This window comes from Balaenoptera acutorostrata, chromosome 1 (assembly GCF_949987535.1).
Source record: "Balaenoptera acutorostrata chromosome 1, mBalAcu1.1, whole genome shotgun sequence".
Lineage (NCBI taxonomy): Eukaryota > Metazoa > Chordata > Mammalia > Artiodactyla > Balaenopteridae > Balaenoptera > Balaenoptera acutorostrata.
The window spans coordinates 109,976,138-109,997,821 of NC_080064.1; the positions used below are offsets into that span (position 1 = coordinate 109,976,138).

At 51.9% G+C, this 21,684-nt stretch overlaps 1 protein-coding gene and 1 long non-coding RNA gene across 2 annotated transcripts; one reads left to right on the top strand and one right to left on the bottom strand.

Moving 5' to 3' along the window:
- Positions 1–70: 70 nt before the first annotated feature.
- CERS2 (ceramide synthase 2) lies at positions 71–8,854 on the bottom strand. The gene is made up of 11 exons (XM_057550480.1): positions 8,702–8,854; positions 3,816–3,989; positions 3,270–3,387; positions 2,959–3,077; positions 2,674–2,731; positions 2,519–2,569; positions 2,190–2,282; positions 1,875–2,003; positions 1,542–1,648; positions 1,251–1,404; positions 71–1,071 (listed from the first exon to the last, which is right to left on the bottom strand). The coding sequence occupies exons 2-11, from the start codon at positions 3,986–3,988 to the stop codon at positions 931–933; spliced, it is 1,143 nt and encodes a 380-aa protein (XP_057406463.1). The 5' UTR covers position 3,989; positions 8,702–8,854; the 3' UTR covers positions 71–930.
- A 6,715-nt stretch (positions 8,855–15,569) lies between these two features.
- Positions 15,570–21,610, top strand: LOC103010778 (uncharacterized). The gene is made up of 4 exons (XR_450607.2): positions 15,570–15,808; positions 15,935–16,021; positions 20,369–20,490; positions 20,717–21,610. It is a non-coding gene; the product is annotated as an uncharacterized LOC103010778 (long non-coding RNA).
- Positions 21,611–21,684: the final 74 nt, after the last annotated feature.

A 21,684-nucleotide genomic window follows, 5' to 3' on the forward strand; every position in this document is an offset into this window, starting at 1 on the left:
GAGGAAGACTACCTTAGTTTATTTAGTTGATCCCTCTTCTCAGTTCTTAAGAGTCTCAAACACTTGTTGCCATGTTTTACTTAATCTTTAATATATTTTAATTAAAAAAACCATTAACAGTACATTTTGGTCTGAAGTGGTCCCTCTGCTGAAATGCCAGGCGCTAGCTGTAATTCTGGCTTTAAAACCAAAACCCCAAATATTTAATAAATAAAAATTAAAACTAGTTGCCATTCTATTCCAAACCAGCTAGCCTAGGGAAAGAGGCCAGAGAAAGGAGGCAGTAAGGTCTTGGACCTGTGACTACAGGGACAGCTGGCAGAGAAGTAACAAAAGACTGTCTGAACAGTCCCCATTGTGGCCCCCACTTTTTGGCAGAGGTAGGATAAGGGTCATGTGCACCCTCCTACGCTCAGTTCATTTGTATCTTAGGAGGGAAAAAGTTAAAAGCTCAGCTTTGGTTTCTGGTCCAAGTTAGGGAGATTAGAAAGGTGAGCCTTGGTCCAACTTTGGCAGAATGAGGCCCACGGGTGGGACAGTAAGGCACGACCCTGGCTCTGGAGGTCTGGGAGTCAAAGGCAGACAGCTAGGGCCAGATTCTGAAGAATACGGAATGTGAGTTGTGACACCCACCCCCGGAGCTGAGGAAAGGTCTCGAAAGCAATAGAAAGGACAACTTGGAAAGTAGAGAGGAAAATAAGACCATCCCCCCCTCTAACAAGGATATAACCAGCCTCCCCTTCCCTGGGGATAGGCTGGTTAGCATTTGGTTTAAAGGCAACTGGGTGAAAAAGCAGCAGGGGTGGGGGCACAGAGAACACCCTCCTCTTGCTTTCTCCTTTCTCCCCAGAACTTCAGGCGACCCTGTGGGGAGAGTGGGGTAGTTCCTTGGCTTTATGCTTTAATCTGAGGGGCAGCAGGGACAACGGTTCAGTCATTCTTACGATGGTTGTTATTGAGGATGGGGTGGCCGTTGGCTAGGGGCCGGCTCTTTGCTCCTCCCCCAGCTGCAGCCTCCTCCCCCTCTGAGCTCTCTGTTTCTTCCCGGTCACTGCGTTCATCTTCTACCAGCTGTGGAAAGGGATGGGAAGGGTTACAAACCCCTAAGGACTGCCTCTCTCCGTAGGCTTTTTCCAGCTACACCCAGGGCCCCACAGTAGTTTTTAGAGGGTTGCTGATACGGGAAGGGAATTTGGGCAGTACTAGAGTTGAGGGGAGTAGGGCCTACACAATGGGGACAGAAGCTTCACCTTTCCAGTTATGAACTTGTGGGCCATGCGCAAAATGAGGTAGGCCCAGAAGATATGCAGCAGCTGTAGCACTCCCATCATGAAATTGAAGAAGTAATAGCCAAAGAAGGCAGGATAGAGCTCCAGTGGGTACACCAGGGTGCAGTGCAGGATCCTTGGGATGAAAAGGGAGAGACAAGAACTGTGAACACAGAAAAGAAGGGGTTAAGATGGAGGATTGAAAATGTGGGTGCGGAGCGGGGAGACTCCTGATTTCTTGAAAACAGGACTATAGTGTGGCCTCCTACTCACCAGAAGGGCAGGATGACCAGTCGGGTGATGATGAAGACAATGGCGAAGACGATGAAGATGTTGTTGCACGTGTTTTTCCATCCCGCATAGTTAAACATCTTGGCTGACTGTGTAGATAGCCCCCATCCATCATGAGCTCCCGACTCTCCCGTATACGTTCATATGTACGCCCCAGTTACCACACTGGCTCTGTGCCCCCAGCTTCTTGATCCCAGGAACATCCACCCCCCCCAACCACTACCCCCCCACCCCCACCCCACCGAAAATGGATAGAGGGACAGAAGAACCTGCACCAGGGTCTCTAGGCTTGAAGAAATGCCCAGAAATCCTGACCTCTAACAGGTAGTCAGAAGAGTCATGCAGAGCCATGATAAGAGTCCCTGCTCGGACGTAACTGGCAAACCAGGAGAAGCTAATGAGGATGATGGTGGCCACGTGGTGGATGATCTGTTCCTTGAAATCCTGTAGAAAAGATGCAGCCTCCAGAGGACCTTTTCCTGGTCCCTAGCCTCCATTCTTCCTCCCCCTCACCTTTAATTCTACTTATCCCACAACTCCATCCAAAGCACCCAGAAGTCAAAGAGGAGGCTATTCATCCCAGGGCTTCATTTTGGCTCCTAGGCTTAATGGCACAGCCCCTTGACCCACCTTTCGCTTGACATCAGAAGCAATGCTGAAGAGCAGGGACCAGTAGAAAGACAGTTCAATCATGTAGTACCAATACTGGGAAGGGATGAGGCTCTGGGAGAGGGGAGAGAAAAGAGGAAGGTAAGGGACCCCAGAGCAACTGGACTCAAGGGTCTCACCTCTCCAAACCCAGCCCTCCCAGAACCTGAGGTTATGTTTAGCACCATGACTCCAGTCCTTTCTGTCACATGTTCCGAGATCATCTCTTCACATGAATGTGTATGTCCTAATCCTATCCTACACTGGTTCTCTTAATCACCCCGTGTAAGGAATCAGGACCCATCTCGTACCTGTATGGGATATCCCTCCCAAACTTTCCTCATGTCATAGAACCAGGGTTTCTGCAGAGAGATGGTGAGAGGTTAAGGAGGAAGGACCCAAATTCTGTGGCCTCATCCCACCTTGCCAGAGAATCTACTCCCATCTCCCAGGAATCCCCACTCACGTCTACAATGACAGCCATGCCGGCAATGAAAGCTATCAGGTAAAACGTGAATCTCCAGCTGGAAGAGGAAGCAGAAATAGCTAGGAGAGAGGTGGGAGAATGGCACAGCCCTACAACCAACCCCCAAGTACCTCCCTCCAGATACCCTCTCACGGATATTAATAACCAAATTTCCCTCCTCAGCCGGGTATAATCTCCCTGCATACAGCTATGACCCACCCCTCCCAGCAAAATACATCAGACCTTCCTCTGCCGCCCAGTTTCTCTTGCTCCAACCTCCCCTACCTTGCTTCTCGGAACTTCTTGAGCAGACTGGGCCGGTCCTGGTTGCGGCGGCGGCGGAACCAGCGCTCTACCTGGCGGCCAGAAAGCCCGCTCTGCCGTGACAGAAGCTCTACCTCTGCCTGAGTGTAGTGAAGAAGCCCATTACACTCCGCTTCAGAACTCAGCAGCACCCCACCCTCTGCCAGTAATGACCCAAGTTGCCCCCACTGCCTTCCCATCTCTTCCGCCACCAGAGCTGGCATCCCAACCCTATCTCCTCCTCACTCCCCATCAGAACTCTTAACTCCCAGAACAGGGTCTGCAGCTCATACCTGTTTGGGCTGCTTGCCACTGGTCAGGTAGAAATGCTCCAAAGTGGGGTTGAGAGGTGCCCGCAGGCGAGTTTTCTCTTTTACATTCAGGAGGGCAGCCAGTGGTGTAGCCACGTAACTGGGGAAGGGATATGAGTGAGGGCCGTCGGGCTCTCTTGAAGCACCTCAGTCTCCTGGTAGCCCCTAAGCTAGGGGGCTGGCGGGGTGGGACTGCAAGCTCAGACAACTTTATCCTGGGCCTCAGTTTCCCGGCAACCCCCTCTCTGGCTGCCTTGGGCTGCCCATAGCTGACAAAGCTGCCTGTGTTCACTAGCGACCAGGCGGGTGGAGGGTGAGAACAAATAACCATTGAAGGAAAGGGCCTGGGGGTGCTGAGCCCTCAGAAAGACAATGCTGCCTTCAGTGGGGGGCACACAGTAGGCAGGGACCTGGGTGGTGAGAACACCAGGGTCCAGGACCAATTAAACAGCAAGAGACAAACTTGAAGTACAAGAAACTGTGTGGCTGGCAGCCAGGGAAGGCATAGGGGTATGTTGGTATGCTCACAGCTCAAAGAAGTATCGAACGATGAGGAAGAGCAAGGCCAGGGGTAGAGTGATATAGAGGTCTGAGGCTTTGGCGTAGACACGTCCATCTCGGTCTTCTAGATCAGCCCAGGTTAAGTTCACAGGGAGCCACAGCCGTTCCCACCAGAAGTAGTCATATAAGGTCTGGAGCATCCTGAGTGAGGAAGGGGAAGGTAGAGGGCATCAAAGCAGGCAGCAGTGCAAGAAGAGACAGATGAAAATTTTCAGTGTTAACAGAAAGAGCAGGGGCAAAGACTCAAGCCCTGGGTTTTGGTCCTGGCCGTGTGGACAAATCAGTTTCCCCATCCGAAATATGGTGGCTTTCCAGTTCTAACATTTACTATGCACATCAACCAAAGGTGATGCTAACACCCCGTAGAAGTCCTGATTCCCTAGACTTAAGAATCTTGGGGTCTCTCCATCATTTTGCTATCCTCACGTGGAGGACAGGCGGGGTCTGACCCTAGAAGCTGTAGCCAACAATCTTAACTAAAGTCAGAGGCATCCTCCCTTCCCCGCACTCTCCAGCCTCCCCCTAGTGCCCCCAAGCAACCCATAACTGGAAGCTTCCTTGCCAGGGAAGCCCAAGAAAGGATTGCAGGGTTGGGGCAAACCCTTCCTCCTCCTTCCCTATAACCCACTGAGGCAGCAGGTCCTAGGGAAAATTAAGAGGCCTGAGTAAAGCAAAATTATGCTCCCAAAGAATGCTGAGCTCCAGGACAATCAATGGACATCAAAATATTGCACACAAGATTAATACCCCATGCCAAGCCATCCAGTTCCTAAACATAAGGCAGAAGAGCCCTATCTGAAGCCTATCCTCAGAAACAAAATGAAGACAAGGCTTCAGGGAGTCAGGAATTGGGGGACAGAGAGTCGAGACAGCAGACTAACAGCTGGTAGAATTAGGAGCTATTTCTTATTAAGGCTCATCTAGAAAATAAAATACTAGTCTGCGTGGGGAACACCCATCACAAATACCCTCAGCTAGGAAAGAGCTGCTGCTTTCCCCCGCCTCCCCCCTTTCCTCCACTGAAAGAGAAAGGATCTACAGGGTGTTAGTGACTACTTGAATACCTGAATGAAGAAGGGAATGATCTGGGGCCCAAGCGGGGACAGCAGCTGCTTGGAGCTGAGAGAAGCAGCTAGATGATCCTGAAGAGACAGTGATGCTGGGACCACACAACACCTGGCAGTCCTGGGACTCAGCAGTGAACCCAGTAGGATGACAAGGGCAAATCTGCCAGGCTCCCGACCCCTCGTCCTCCCAGGAGGGAGGCTCGGTGGGTGGTATCCAGGCTGGCCTTGAAACTAAAAGCTGACACAGAAGGAAGGTGTCAGGGAGGAAGGAGAGTTGGGAGATTGTTCTCTGCTGTGAACTGGAGACCAATTGGTGCCGCTCTCCAGCTGAAGGCTGATCATATCACAGCTGAGCTGGGCTGCTCCTCCGACGGCTCCGCCCCCACCCACCACAGAAGCACTTGCGAAATCCCTCTCAGCCTGTCACGGGTCTGTATTCCAGCTCAAGGACTTTACCCTCTTGTCCCCACTCCTGGTCACTGCTCTCTCGGAGGTCAGCACTGACAGTAAGGGAGCTTCAGCTCCACCCGCCCCCAGCAACACACACACACACACACACACACACACACACATTCCAGGCCTCAGCTCCTGAGGGTACTGCCCCTTCCCCCTCCACCTCAGCCAGAAGAAATACTTAATTAGTTAAAGAGATGGAAGCGTTTTGAACTGAACAAAATTAAAACACAATTATCCACAGTAGAACTCTCCCCACGCAACCAGGCGTGCGCACACACACCCTTCTCCTGGAGAGAAGTTGTAAAAAATTTAGTCGAGAAGGGACAAGGCAGAATGCCTAGATGTGGTGGCACACCTCTGGCTCTTCTTTTCCAACTTTTTTGCTTAGCTTGATTGGAGGTGAGGAAATAGACCTGCCCCAGTCACCTCACTGCTATATCTCTTGGAGCCCAACTTCTCCTGCATTGAGGTTTAAAGCCAAGGGCACTGTCAGGCCTAGAAATTGGGTCCCATCCCTGACCTGGTTTTCGGTCAGTGGAAACCGGCAGGGAAGTTTCTCTCATCACAGATATTTTGAGGATTAAAGATTCAGAGGGCTGGCTGGGGTCCTGGAGGGTATGAGTGGAGCCCCTCTCCCTGATTACTGGGGTCCAGGAATGTCTTATGCCAGTCTGATCCCTACAAAGAAGGTGAGGAGCTGGGGAAGTAGGCAGAGGGTCAGAGAGAGGTCAAGGGCAAGCGCCTGGACAAGATCTCAACCCCAGCACAAGACAGCACCTGTCCCCTTCCTGCTCCAAGCAAGGAGAGTGGAAGATGGTGTGAGCAGGAGGGCATGATGTGTCAGGAGTTGAGAGAGGCAGATTCTGAACGAGGGCTCTCTCACACCTGGGTTTCAGGCTGTCTGTGACCATAGCCCTCCCTTGCCACCCAGTACTTCCATTAGCAGAGGAGCAACTGCCCCAGCCCTGCCCGTCACCCCCCAGGGCCTAGCCCAGCAGGGAGAGGCACCAGATTCAGCAGGGTCAGGACTTCTGACTCCATGTGAGGGGGAAGGGAAGACAACAGGGGCTCCCAGCCGGCCTCATTTACACTTCCCCACAGAACCAATCAGTCTGCTCCCAGTGGCATCCCTGGCACACCCAGCCAAGTAAAGGGATCCCACAAACAAAAAGCTGGGTCAAGAAAAGGGGATGTTCCCTCAGGATAGGGAGACAACCCTGCTTTTCTGGGTCATGTTACTTAATCTCCTGGTGGAGAAAATCACACCTATAGATATTTTTCCACTTATAGAATTTACTCCCACACACACGACAAGACAATAGGGTGTGTGTGTACGTGTCTCTGTCTCTCTCTCTCTCACAGACACACATTCTGCCCCAGAGACCCAGACACCACTTTCTGAGGCACAGGCTGGAGAGGGGCCAGCAGAGCGGGGATTTCGTGGGCACTGGATTACCAGCAACTTGAACAGGGCTCCGCCCAGCCCCCAACTTTTGCCCCAACTCTGACTGACCTATCCCAGACCCTCACCAATGGATGAAAAGGGGCAGAAAGTCCCCATGGGGGCTTGTAGACCCAGCTGGCTAAGAGGGCAGAAGTTTTGAGTCTGGGACGAAGGGATCTCACAGACTCAATGGGATAACGGTCCCAGCAGCTCTCAGGTTGGAGGAATAATTGAGGAAAATATAACAGGATCAGTAAGTAAGGGAAGAGAGAGTGACAAAGAGAGGGTCCCACAGACTCCCAGCTTCCACTGAAGCCTGAGGGACTACAAAAAAGAAGTGAAAGAGGACCTGAATAGTCCTCCTTGTTGAAAACTTTTTCAGGGAGCGACAGCAGGTCATGAACTAGAAGACAGTGAGCAACGGATGAAGCCAAGAAGAGGTGTGTCATTGCTCCAGGCTGCAGTATAGGTCCCAACATTTTCGTTTTTCTGGGCTGCCCCACCAGAGGCCCCAACACACCCAAATACTGCATGAGACTACAGCCCCCAGGGGCAGGTGGAAGAGGAAGATGGGAGGTGGGAGGGGGTGTGTGCAGAAGGCACAGTAAAGGATCAGCCAGCCTGTGGCTAGTGACATGGGAAAGTGGCCCTCCTTCCCAGGGGGAAAGCTGACCAGAGGCCCCAGTGAAGGGAGTGGATTGTGCGGTATCACGGCAGACAAGGAACCCTCTCTCTTCAAAACAGAGGGTGTGCAGGTCACTGTATGGTTAGGGCCAGGCCCAGCGGGAGGAGGCTGCAGACAAGCCCTTACCCTTAGGAGTCCCATCACAAGCACTGTCAGCCACCCACATCGGGCCTAGTCACCTCGACTCTGGTACGGGACAGCAACCCTTCCAACACAGATGTGGGAGGGAGTGATCGCCTGCTGGAAGCCTTCCCTGATTCAATTCTCTGCAAAGAGAGGCTCAATCCATTGCTCAGGATCCTCAGAACCCCCTGCTTCCTGGACCTGGCTACTCAGGTGACAGACCAGATTTTGATGCCAAGAACCTGGCTTGGGAAGTGAACCCCTAAGCTGAGGCCAAAGACTATAATCACACACATGCAATTAACCTACTCACCAGAGAGCTTCCGGGCCAAAAATTAGCCAGGAGGTGAGGCCCAGAAAACCAGTTTCACCAGCAGCTCCCCCCGACCGCAGCCCCACACACCCCATAACGGTATAAGAGCCTTAGCCTTGGGGGGCCGGGATAGACACTCAGAGCCGCACCTTCCTGTTTCCCGTTAAGCACATGGACGCTCTGACCTCCCTCCCGGAGTGGGCACAGTGAACCGGTAAGAAAAAGCAAGACCCTCCACTCTCCTCCCACTCTATAGCCACGGGACCCTCCGGGCCAGGGGCCACGCCGCGGGCCCACAGCCAGGCAGGGGGCTCTCATGCAAGTGGTCACCGGAGCTGCCTACCCCGCGACAAAGGGGCGCCTGGGGCTCGGCTGTCCGCGAGCAGCCCCGCGTCCCCACCTCCCGGCCCCTACCTGTTGCCCAGGAGGGCTCCTCCGGGCTCGGGGCGGCGCGCCCGGGGACGCCCAGGCGCACGGCCAGCCTGCCCTCGGACGGCGCTGGGGGCCCGGCCGCTCCCGCGAGGCGCTCCGGCCCGCCCTCCCCCAGGCCCGCCGCCATGAGCGCGCCCGGCAGAGGCCCCGAGCCAGCTGCGGCGCCCCGCGCCCGGGCCCCTCTCCCCTCCTCGACCCGCTGCCTTCCCCGCCGGCCCTGTCCGTGGAGCCGCGTCCTCGCGGGCCCCCAGTTCTCCCAACTTTTTCCGCGCCGCGTCCCGCCCCACCCCTGCGCGCGGCGCCTCGGGGTCCCGGGAGGCCGTCCCGACTCACTCGGCGGCGGCGGCAGCGGCGGCGGCAGCAGCGGCAGCGGCGTCGCGGAGCTGGCCGGGCCGGGAGCCGCTGCTCCGTCTCTCCTCTCGTCCGAGCTCCGAGCCCCCTCCGGACTGGCTCCGCTCACTCCTCTCCTCCCCCTTCCGCCCGCCCGCCCGCCTGCCAGCTCCCTCCCTCCTCCCCCTTCCGCCCGCCCGCCTGCCCGCTCCCTCCCTCCTCCCTCCCTCCCTCCTCCCTCCTCCCTCCTCCCTCCTCCCTCCCTCTCTCCTCCCTCCTCCCTCCTCCCTCCTCCCTCCTCCCTCCTCCCTCCTCCCTCCTCCCCCCGCCCGCCGAGCCTAGCCGAGCTGAGAGCGAGCCAGGCAGCCTGGGAAAGAAAGGCCGCGAGCAACACAGGAGCCGGGAGACTGGGCGTGGGCCTGCGGCCCGGCGACGAAAGGGGAAAGGAGGGCGGGCGGCGGGACCGGGGCCTCGGCGCGGGACAGCCGCGCCCAGCCCCCGCCGCCTGCCACCGCCCCCTTCCCGGCCCGCGGCCCGGGGCGGGCGGCGGAGCCCGAGGCGAGGACCCGAGCCCTCGCGGCGCCCGGCCGGCGGCCTAGCCCAGTAGAATCACCGCACTGGGGGAGAAGTCCCCGATGAGGGCGGGCAGTGTGGGGACTCTCCCAGTCTCTCCGTTAGAGGTGCGCTGTAGTCCCGGGCACCCTGGGACAGACCCGCGAGGTGCCCGGGGATCGGGGCGCGGAGCGGCCGGGCCGCTGCACCACTCCGCCCGCCCCCAACTGAGGTCCTCGACCTCCTCCCGGCTGCGGCCCCCAATTCTCTCTGCCCGATCGATTGCCACACTTCCCCCCTCCAGCCCCACTGGGCAGCGGAGGGAGGGGGGCTCCCCGGCTCCCGGCCGGCACAGCCTCTGCGAATCCATCCCAAGTGCCACGCGCCGAGGCCGAGCACCTCTCCAGGGCCGACCCAGGCTGCGGACCCTCGAGAATCGGCTGCCCTTCCCAGCGCAGAGCCTGCGATCCCTAGGGCGTCCCCCACCCAAGACCTGCCTTAAAACTCACAGTGTTTCCACCCAAGTGCTGTAAAACCTACCCCCAGTGGCACACATAACCTACAGTAGCAGACTCTGAAGGAGCCAAACCCCAACTTTTGTTGTGTAAAATGTATTTGAGTTTTAAATCTAGACCACGTTTATCCGTATTCAAACTCATGTTTTAAAATGTTTTTCCCTTGGACTGGTAAAACTGATGTTTCAGGAAGAGGCAACGTGTTTATCCTAGAAAACTGGCCTTGATTCCTAATGAGGACAGAGTGTGACTAAGATGTGTTTGAGGGTTTGTTTAGAGAGAGAGCCCGCCTAGTAGAGGTAACTTATTTTTTTACCTTAATGAAATGGCGTTTTTATACTGTCACCGTTAGAACCTGTGACAGTAGCTTGTTTCATGGTTTATCTAGACAAGTTCAGGTGCTTTGACAGTTCTCTTAGGAAAGAATGTGACCTCCCACTAATCCAGTTTGAGAGCTTGGCCCTCGCTTAAGACGCTATCTGGAGAGGTAGAGAGGCAGAGGCTGACTGACTTAAAACTTTTCCTTTGCTCTTTGCAGTGGGACCCCCGGCCCAGGCCTATATTGGGGAAATGAGACTTGGTCCAACCCCTGGCCCCTGGCCCCTCGCCCCCTGAACCGGTACCCAGGGGACTCTCCAGCCTTTTTTCAGCCCCAGACTTGCCTGATTTTCCAGTTCCCAGCAACCCCTCCAGCCCTTAATTTCTTTGCCCCAGGCTGAACTTTATTAGCATATCATATCTTTCTACCCCCCCTTCCTTTGCCTTCCAATTCCTGTCCCCTCTATCTGTCTTGAGTGCCCTCCCCAGATTCCCTTTTCCAGCAGGGTTCCAGTGTCTCCTCTTAGGGCCCCAGCTAAACTTTGGGTACCCCTCTTCCCCCTCCCCATGTCTGTCCTACTTGGTTCCCCTCCTTTAGTTTCTGAACCCTTTTCTCAGGCGTTTTTCCTAGACTTTCCCAAGTCCTCACCAGACTTTTTAAATGATTCCTCAGAGGACTGAAGACCAGTTAACTTTCTTTTAAGATAGCAGTGGGAGGGGAAGTTTGGGGCAGAAGCTGAATAGACAAGGCCTGAAAAATAAAGATAAAAGGGTGTACCCCTCCCCCAGGAGACAAAGGAGAAGGTGGATGGAGAAAGGGAAACGGCCTCAGGCAGCATTAGAATGATGCTACCAGTTTAGACACACACACACACACACACACACACACACACTCTCTCTCTCCCTCTCTCCCTCCCTCTCTCTCTCTCTCTCTGCCTGTTTTGGACCAAGAGATTTAGATCACTCTGACCCATCCCCCACCACCCTGGGCTGGCATGGCCACGCCCACAGTGCCCCAAGCTGCCCGCCTTGTTGTGACTCACTTCCTCTGTATGGGCTGCTGAGGTGTCCGGAGGCGAGGCTGAGGACACAACTAGGCCTTTGGCCTGGGATTTAGGTATCTGGGACAGGCAAAGACATGGACCCCAGTTGTGGAAAGTGGATCTTGGTCTTCCCAGGTCAGGCTGGCTCGTGCAACACAGAAACCTATTTGGATAAAAGAGTAGAGCGTGGGGCTTCCCTGGTGGCACAGTGGTTGAGAATCCGCCTGCTAATGCAGGGGACACGGGTTCGAGCCCTGGTCTGGGAAGATCCCACATGCCGCGGAGCAACTGGGCCCGTGAGCCACAATTGCTGAGCCTGCGCGTCTGGAGCCTGTGCTCCGCAACAAGAGAGGCCGCGATAGTGAGAGGCCCGCGCACCGCGATGAAGAGTGGCCCCCGCTTGCCGCAACTAGAGAAAGCCCTCGCGCAGAAACGAAGACCCAACGCAGCCATAAATAAATAAATAAATAAATAAATAATTAAAAAAAAAAAAAAAAAAAGAGTAGAGCGTGGCTAGTACGTGAGCAGAGGGATTGAGGTGCCAGGAATTCTGGGGAGAAAAAGTTTTATAACAAGAGGAAAAATGGCCAGGAGGAGTTTCTATGTATTCTGAAACCATGCAATGCAAAGTATTTGCAGAAAAGCAATATGGACTTAGAGTTGAACAAGTTTTCATGAGTCAACAGCTAAGACTCTGTATGTTACTTACTGCTTATCCTCCTGCATTCCACTAAGAGGGACCCCAAGTCAGCCATGCCCTTGTGAATGAAAAAATGTTGCCTGCCATATCAGTAAACAAAGGATGTTGCAGCCAGCAAGACATCACATTACAGGGACTTTCCTGGTGGTCCAGTGGCTAAGACTCTGAGCTCCCAATGCAGGCGGCCTGGGTTCGATCCCTGGCCAGGGAACTGGATCCCACGTACCGCAACGAAGATCCCGCATGCCTCAACTAAGACCCAACGCAGCCAAATAAATAAATAAATAATTTTTAAAAAGAGAAAAGGCATCACATTACAGCTGCCCTGACAGTGAATCCTGAGAGAACTCAGGACGGAAACGGGATGCCCACCATCAAGCTATCAGCCACTGCAGCCACACACACACCCCCAACAATGCACCCTGAGGAGACTCAGGATGGGAAAACACAGGATACTGGCCCCAGATAGCTGAGATACATATCAGAGGAATGATTTCAGTGAGCCCAGACTTTTGCATCTTTCCATACATAGAAAAGTGCTAAATTCATTAACTTGACATGTCTTATTTTCTTTAATGAACAGTAATCTTTTGATATTCTTTTTTTTAAAATAAATTTAATTAATTATTTATTTATTTGTCTGCGTTGGGTCTTCGTTGCAGTGCGCAGGCTTCTCATTGTGGTGGCTTCTCTTGCTGTGGAGCACGGGCTCTAGGTGCGCGGGCTTCAGTAGTTGTGGCACGCAGGCTCAGTAGCTGTGGCTCGCGGGCTCTAGAGCGCAGCCTCAGTAGTTGTGGCACACGGGCTTAGTTGCTCCGCAGCATGTGGGATCTTCCCAGACCACGGCTCGAACCCATGTCCCCTGCATTGGCAGGCGGATTCTTAACCACTGCGCCACCAGGGAAGTCCCTCTTTTGATATTCTGACTGCCTGGTTCTTGTTACAAAACTCCTATATATCCTGCTCCTCCCTCACCTCTTCAGAGCAGTCCCTCAGAGCTGTCTGAGAGGCTGCGTCCCAGGCTTAAGCCCTCAGTATTGTCTGCCAAATAAAACATAATTCCCAACTTTTACGTTGTGCGTTTTTTTTCAGTCGACACCCTCATCTGAGTGATGAGGAAAACACTGAAAAGTTAGGAGACCTGGATTCTGGTTCTAACACTACGGGCTCTGGAAGTCACTCAGCCTCCTTGAGTCAGTAACAAGAGGGTGGTAGACCAGGTCATCCCTAAGATCTCCTCCAACTCTGAAATTCTAAAATTTAGAGCACGTGGGTGGAGGGTGATTTAGTAAATCTGAAAACAACCTCAATCTGGCCCTGGAGTTGAACAAAACAAAACCCAGGGACAAAAGGAGTGAGATTCCACCAGCTTCAGGCGAGCATTTGTAAACACATCACACACACACTCCTAGGCAACTGGGACCACTCTTCTGCCTCCAAATTCAGGATTCAGCCTTGCAGGTCAGCCAGCAGTACCTTGCAGAGGTTTGGACTGCGGAAACAGGAGCCCTCTCTCGCCCTTCATTTCCCCCTAAGCCTACTTGGAACGTGTGCCCAAAAGAGATTCTGAAGGGTACAGAAAACCAAAGGCACAGGGACCCTGGCTGTGGAGCCGCTGTACTACGGTAACCCAGCCTAGAAGTCTCCTGCATGTGTCCTGAGGTCTGTCTCAGCAGGGTTGCTTGCGTAGATGTCTACCTGAGGCTCTTCCCCGACCCTGCCTGCCCACCAAGTTCACCTAGTAACCTGATGTCCTCGGGAGACTGCGCTTCCCAACAAGTGGGCCAAGAGAGCCCCTGGATATCTGTGGGTGGAGCCAGAGCCTCAGAGACCTCAAGTGGCCGCCAGGGGTCTCGAGGCTCTCTCTCAGTGGGTTTCGATGGCCTCTTGTGGCCAGATTGGGGATTGGCAAGAAAGAAGTTGCAGAAGAGAGCCAAGGTTGGAATTCTTAGGGAGATGCTAATAACAGTTATCTCTATAAAATAACATAACAATATAATTATTACATATTAGTTAACATTTTGACATGTGTACCTACCATTCTGTGCCCAGCACTCTTCTAAAGTGCTTTACATGTATTAATTTATTTAATTCTCACAATAGCCTATAATATAAACACTGTTATTATCTCCATTTTGACAAGGAGGAAACTGAGCACAGAAAGGTTAAGGTGGTTGCCAAGGTCACACCGCAGACCAGAATTCTAAGTCTAAGGAACCTGGCTTCAGAACCTTTGCTTTTAATCACCATGCTGAAACTGCATCCCATTTTTCAGGTTGCCAGGTAAAATATAGGATGCTCAGTTAAATTACAATTTCAGACAAACAGCAAATAACTTATTAGCATAGTATATCCTATGAAATATATGGGTCATACTTAATACTAACAAATTATGTGTTGTATTTACTAAATCAGGCAACCCTAATTTACAAGGCACTTTTCTCTGCCAAATGCCATCACACATATTACCTCATTTAATCCTCCCAGGAAGCCTATTCTCAGGTGCCCCAGGATTCCCCCTCCCCACCCCCACCCCCCCACACTTCATCTTCTCCCAATATTCCCTTTTTTTTTTTTCAGGTAAAGAAAACAGAGGGACTTTCCTGGCGATCCAATGGTTAAGACTCTGCGAACCCAACGCAGGGGGCACAGGTTCGATCCCTCGTCAGGGAAGATCCCGCATGCCACGTGGCATGGCCAAAAAAAAGAAAAAGAAACAGAGACATGATAGAGACCTGAAGTGACTAGCTGAGGTTGCAGAACATAACAAGTGGCAGAGCTGGGACTGAACCCACATTCTCCAGCAAAAATTGGTGCATGTTTTCCACTTTAACAGGAAAGAAAAGTGAGAAGCAGTGATTGCCACCGTGGAAATCTCCCTTTATAGCATCTCCTTAGGCCTGGTCTGCTCTGAGGAAGAGCTGCTGGTCTCTCCTCAGAAAACCAGTGAGGACCTTCCCAGGGTGGGAGAGTGACAGAGGAGTGGAGACAGGTCTCTGGCTTCTGTGCCCAGCCCGCGGCAGACCTGTCTAGGGCAGCAGGAAGGAGACTGCTCCCAGACCCTAGGGAGTTGGCTGTGAGATTCGAGTACTTGTCTACTCAGGGGCCCCTGAGGCTCCCCAAGACTGTTTACCTGCTGCTCTGTGCACAGACAGCCTCCAGCCCAGCTGCTGGGGTTGCATCACCTGCAGCTAAAACAGCCCTGGCGGCCAAAAGGCAACACAAGGAATCTAAGACACAGGGACCCAGGGAGCCTCTTTCATCTCCCTGTTGCCTTTTGGAAGCATGGTGCTTCTGCCCACAGGGAACACCCTGTGCATTTTTCTCTCTTGACTCTGAGCTGCTCCTATCCCCGGAATACCTGTGCCCTTCCTTCCCTGAAGATTTACACAGTCCCCTCCCCCCGCCTCCTCACTCTACTACTCTCTTCCAATCACTCCCGCTCGCTACTGCTCTAATACCCCTCTGGGATGCAGGCTGGGGTGCCCTGCTGGTATGTGCCCCAACAGGTTTTTCCGTACCAGCCTCCAAATCAGCCTGGAGGCTGTCTGACCTGCACCCCACCCCCCTTTCCAGGGAGCTGGAGTCAGAGGCAGAGCCAGGTCAGAAGCTGGACTTAGAGACTGGGCTTCTGTGGTCCCACCTGGCCCCGCCGGGACGGCAGTGCACAAAGCCTCCTGTGTCGGGGCTGAGCTGCTGAGAGGCCAGCGGAGTTCTCCGCATGGGTTAAGGCCAGTTCCTGGGAGGAGAGATGCTGGGTAGGGAGGTGTTGGCATGTGGGACCTGGTGCAGCCTGGTCCTCTCCAGCATTTGGGAGGGGCTGAGAGGATAGCTGGGCTGGTCTGCTGGAGAGGTCCTCTGACCGGCTGTTCAGCTTGGGCTGCACACACACCCTCCCCTGTACAGGCCACACAGGAGCTGGTGCCCATACCCGGTGCGCCGCCGGGCTCTGAGGACACCCACTTCACCCCCAGCACCTCCGGTAAGCACTGGACCTGGGCTCTCATGCTGGGGCTGGGGGCGGGGGGAGGGAGGAACTTGTTGATCACTTGAGCGAGGGAGAAAGGAGTTTTCCTTTTCTAACATGAGTGCCTGCTTCCTTCTCCAGGCCCCCATGTACCCACAAGAACACATACTCATATCAGCTCAGAGACTGCACCTGCTGACCTAAAGATCCCAGCTGGAGACTCCGAGGGTGAAAGGCGCACAGTGGTGGAAGCTCTGTGGGCAGGGCGGGGGGCTTACTTGGAGGCTGGGGCTGAAGGTGGGGGAAGATGCTGTTACCTCCCGCCGCACATACTTAATCCTGCTGCCTCGCCTCGCCTCCCTTACACTACCCCAGGAATACCCAGCCAGGCCATGGAAGGAAGGGAGGTGACCTCAGAAGGGGATCATCCACCTCAGACCAAGGGCTGGGGAGCCTTGGGACCAACCCTAGAGTCTGGGAGGGTTTGTTTGGTGCTAGTTCTAGCAGCATCCCTGATCAAACTTGCTTCCGGAAGGATGGTGAGTGGTGGGGAAGGTGGAGGCGAGCCCACTTGGGCTCCCAAACCTGCCAAGCAGGTTGTTCTTTTTTTCTGCAACAAGGGAAAAGAATGGGTAAAGGGAGTCCAGGCTCCCGGACCTGGGGTCATAAAGCGGCCCAGAAAGGCTGGGACGTTCGCCTGAATTGGCTCCTGTGTCCCTCCCCCCAGGGCATCCAGTCGCACCATGTCTGAGACCAGCGGGAAGATGGGACTATCCCTGGCTCAGGAGATCCTCAGCCACCTGGGCCTTGCCAACACAGTAGGCGCTGCTGGGATTGTAGGAATCTTTTTTTTTATTACGTCAACACAGGGGCTGGGGGGTGGGACGGGGAATAGGAAAGGGAGAGCTGGCCCTGAGGCCATGCCCAAGGCCTGGCCGGGGCACTGGGGAACGGGCAGACTCTGGTACCCCCATGCTCTTACAGACTGCAGCTTGGGGCACCCTCAGAACCTTCTTGAGCTTCAGTATAGACAAAGATGTGCAGAGGTTGCCGAGGGCCATTGCAGGCCAAGGTGAGCCCCTTCCCTCTGCACTTGGGCATATTACCTTTTAGAAACCAGTCTGTAGACCGAGAAGGAGCCCGGAAGGAGGAACTGACAATACTCAATAGAGTATCTCCTGGGCACGAGAGAGGAAGTTTCACACTGCTGCTGATGTAACAATCTCATATTATTTTGTAAACATAGAGCAGCTCTCTTTTCCTAGGTTTACAAACTGTCTTGTCAAGAGTAGAGGAGTGAGCTGTGGTTAGAGATAGGTTAGTTGACCCACCAGGGCACCAAAGCTAAAATTTTTGGCCCAATTAATGTCTAGGTGGCCAAATACAGATATGGATTCAGTTGCCAGAATGAGGATGGTGGTAACACTAGAAAAAATAACAAAAGAGCCACCATTTCTTAGGGGCTCCTTTTGTGCCAGGGCCTATGCCGAGCACATTACACGTTTCAGTGAATCCTCACATCCACACTCACATCCTTGTTTTATAGATGAAAAAACTGAAGTACAGAGAGGTTAAATACCTTGCCCAAGGTCACACAGCTATTAAGTCACCTAGTCTCCTACAATACACATAATGATCCTATAGGACATGTAACTGCCATGTATCAACTCCTGGTCTATATCATAGGTGTTGGTCTATCCTATAAGCTATAGCATACTCTTGGCACCCAAGACCACCTTTCTCCACACTGGTCAGACTTTGTTCCGTGTTATCCAAACTTAAATTGGTGATCTTGGTTTGAGTAATTTCGTAAACAGAATCCGGTCATTGTGCTCGTTGAGCTAGGTCTCCTAGTACAACTGTCCCCAAAAACCTATAAATAAAAAAGCTCCCCAAAAATTTGAAGATGGAATAGCTTTTTGTATACTGGTTGAGAAACCATCATGCCTGTTAACAGCTATTCAAGACAGTACATAGAAGCATTTATTTTATCATCCAGAGATTTCCATTTTGACAGTAGATTACTGTACTCATCCAATAAAGCCTATACTATTATAATGAGTGAACACTAAGATTCATTTGAAGAGTTGTGGTTATCTAAATTCCTGTCATAAAAACAAACTTATACCACAGCAGTAAATGATTGTAGAGTATTTGGATTACAGGACCTAGACTCTTGGATGTAAATGCCGGATTTATCTTAGAAGTAGGAGTCAAAAAATAATACAGGCCTATTTTTCTGAACAAATTTTTAAAAAGGAAAAACTCAATCAAGACACTTCCAAACTATTCTTTTATGAGAGAAATGTGAAAACATAATTGTGATGAATATTTATTCAGAAAAATGACCTTTAAATGACAGCTGATTCAGGACAAGTTCAGACCAATCTGAACCATAAAATGAAGGCTCATTATAAAGATCCTAGGGTAGGGCTTCCCTGGTGGCGCAGTGGTTGAGAATCCGCCTGTCAATGCAGGGGACACGGGTTCGAGCCCTGGCCTGGGAAGATCCCACATGCCACGGAGCAACTAGGCCCGTGAGCCACAACTACTGAGCCTGCGCGTCTGGAGCCTGTGCTCTGCAACAAGAGAGGCCGCGATAGTGAGAGGCCCGCGCACCGCGATGAAGAGTGGCCCCCGCTTGCCGCAACTAGAGAAAGCCCTCGCACAGAAACGAAGACCCAACACAGCCATAAATAAATAAATTTATAAAAAAAAAAAAAAAAGATCCTAGGGTAGTATGAGATGCCAAATATATTCTCAAGTAACAAGACAAGAATTATGTTTGATATAGGTTTGGTGTAGAGGGTACTTGTACACCATTGGGAATATTCAGTTAATGAGTGACTCCTACCCCAATTCTATAACTAAGGAGTAACAAGAGTTGGAAGAAGGGAAGAATGGATACTGGGAAGCATTTGGCAGTCTTCATCACAACATAAAACCAATGATACATGGAATTCAAAAGAGTAGCCATCAGGGAATTCCCTGGTGGTCCAGTAGTTAGGGCTCCGTGTTCTCACTGCTGAGGGCCTGGGTTCCATCCCTGGTCGGGGAACTAAAATCCCACAAGCCACAGCCAAATAATTAATTAATTAATTAAATTTAATTTAAAGTGCAAAAAAAAACAAAGAGTAGCCATCAGGACCACTGACAATTAGGTAATGAATGAGTCCAAATAAAATATAGCATCCTGTATTCACTTCATCATTTATTTTTGGTTTCTTTGTGGGAGTTTATGATCTGTGGGGTTGCCCTAAGTGTAGGTTTCAGGCAGTTCTGGGAAGGGTCTCAGGAGTCAAGTGACTGAGAAAACTCTGAAAAAGAGGATAATAGGAAATGATGACAGCACCAGTGCACAGCTCATGACACAAACAGGTTTTTTGCAACCAAAAAAAAATTTTTTTTAACATTTCTTTCCTTTTTTTTTTTTAATATTTATTTATTTATTTGGCTGCACTGGGTCTTAGTTGCAGTATGCAGGATCTAGTTCCCTGACCAGGGATCGAACCTGGGCCCCCTGCATTGGGATTGTAGAGTCTTAGCCACTGGACCACCAGGGAAGTCCCCAGAATATTTTATTATAATCAGTTATAGCTCATGATTTGAATATGTACTATATCTCTATTATTTCTAAACTGAACCCTCCATTACCATCTTTAACCAAAAGGCAAGAGGCCTGGTGCAGGTATGAGAGAAGGACAATGATGCTGAACCCCAGGGGTCCAACCAGGAGAAACTGATGTATAACAATGAGGATAACAAGACGACCCTGGTAGGTCAGGATCAGAACGGGAAGTCACATGACCCTGCTCCCTATCAGAGCCCCATCAACTCAGTTTAAGGACAGGGTGGGTGTATCCTCCTTGGACTTTCTCGAACTTGTAAGTTAAAAACAGTCTTTCTGGATTTCATGCTGTAAATCTTTTTTTTTTTTTTTAAGATTTTTTTTTTTTTGCTGCATTGAGTCTTTGTTGCTGCATGCAGTCTTTCTCTGGTTGTGGGGAGCGGGAGCTACTCTTCGTTGTGGTGCACGGGCTTCTCATTGCGGTGGCTTCTCTTGTTGCGGAGCATGGGCTCTAGGCGTGCGGGCTTCAGTAGTTGTGGCATGTGGGCTCAGTAGTTGTGGCGCATGGGCTTAGTTGCTCCGCATGTGGGATCTTCCTGGACCAGGGCTCGAACCCGTGTCCCCTGCACTGGCAGGCGGATTCTTAACCACTGTGCCACTAGGGAAATTCCTCATGCTGTAAGTCTTTATAGGTAGCCAGTCTCCTCTATCTTTTCTTGAGTACCTGCCCTTGGAGCGAGGCTCTAAGCTAGTGGCAGGGCCAGGAAAGACATGGATGGAACAAGTAATATTCCAGTAATATTCCCCACAGCAACCGATCTTTCCTGCCACATCACCTCCCATGAGGATGGACAAAGATAACTTTTACCCTCACATAATGCATATTTCTCTTTTCCTTGACTCTCTCCTCACCAACACTCCCTAGAATAATTCACCATGCGGTCCAATCCCTACTCTGTGAGAATGTCACTACCACCACATCCACATTCTGTTTCTTCCTCCACCAGGAAACTGAGACAATTACCAAGTCCTGATGCGCATCCTTATTTCTCAAAGTGAGACTGATCTTTTAAGTATCCGAGCTGAGTTCAAAAAGAAATTTGGGAAGTCCCTCTACTCTTCCCTCCAGGTGAGACTTCGCTGGTTCTTAACCTGGAGCCCCGGAGCTTCACCCCTAACCTCCACACTGCGCACAGTGGAGCATAGTCACGTCCTGGAGAACTCATGGGTCTTTGGTGAAGTTAGTGCAGGACTCCAGGCACCACACAAGCTCTGGGCCAGCACGAGGGAGAGGACAGAGTACCTGAGCCATAGTGGTGGTGGGTCTTTCTAATACTTGACTTTCTTGTCTGCAGAATGCAGTGAAAGGCAACTGCCGGTCAGCCCTACTAGCCCTGTGCAGGGCTGAAGACCTTTGAGACCTCATCCCCACATGACCTTCAAGGATCTGAGATTCCCATGGATGGCTGAGCCTGCAGGAGACCAGCTGGGCCTCCAAATAAGATAACCCCTCACTTGAGCACCACATGTTCCAGCTTCTTGTGGAGTCTGGAACTCGAAGTTCCTCTTAAATCCCTTAATTTCCCTCATCTCAAAGTGATGTCTGCACCTGGGTCCCCTAGCTCTGTCTTGGGTATGCGATAATGGGATCTCTTTGATAGTTTCTGCTCTACTCATTCTTTCCGTATTCTGGCCAGCACATCTCACTGATATTTGGATTCTTTTGGCAAGCTTCACTGTCATTTGTGTTCCCTGATTGAAGTTTGGGTGGAGCAGGACATGGGCTGGGAGGAGGCCTTGAAGCTGGAGGTGCCTTTCATGTGCACTTGGATATTCAACAGGAGTCCTGTTTGAGGCTCTAGACTGCAGTTGTCAACAACCCCCCTCCCCTCGGTGTCTCCCCTCACCCCCATTAATCTCTCTTCCCCAGGAAATTTCAGGTAAAATAATTGAGAACCAGGAACCACAATGAGGTCAGAAATGGTTAGAGGTAGCAAAGGACCATCTGTATGACCTGAGAAGCAAGCAGAGGATCAAGCTACCCCTCCCCTGCATGGGAAGATTGGGTTAGCAGGGTGCACAATCCCCAAATTCATCTGTCCAAAGCAGGAACTTGGAAACCCACCTCCCAAATTATAGTACTACTTCCAAAAGAAGACCTATCGAAAACAGAGAAAAAACAAAAAAGGAAAAAGCAGGCTTTGGCTCCCCCTGCTGCTTGTATTAGAAATGACAGGCCACCCCCCACATCTTTTTACCTCCCCCTCCCCCTTTTTGCATTCCTCAATTGAGTCAAATACTTAACCCCATAGCTGCAGGGTAA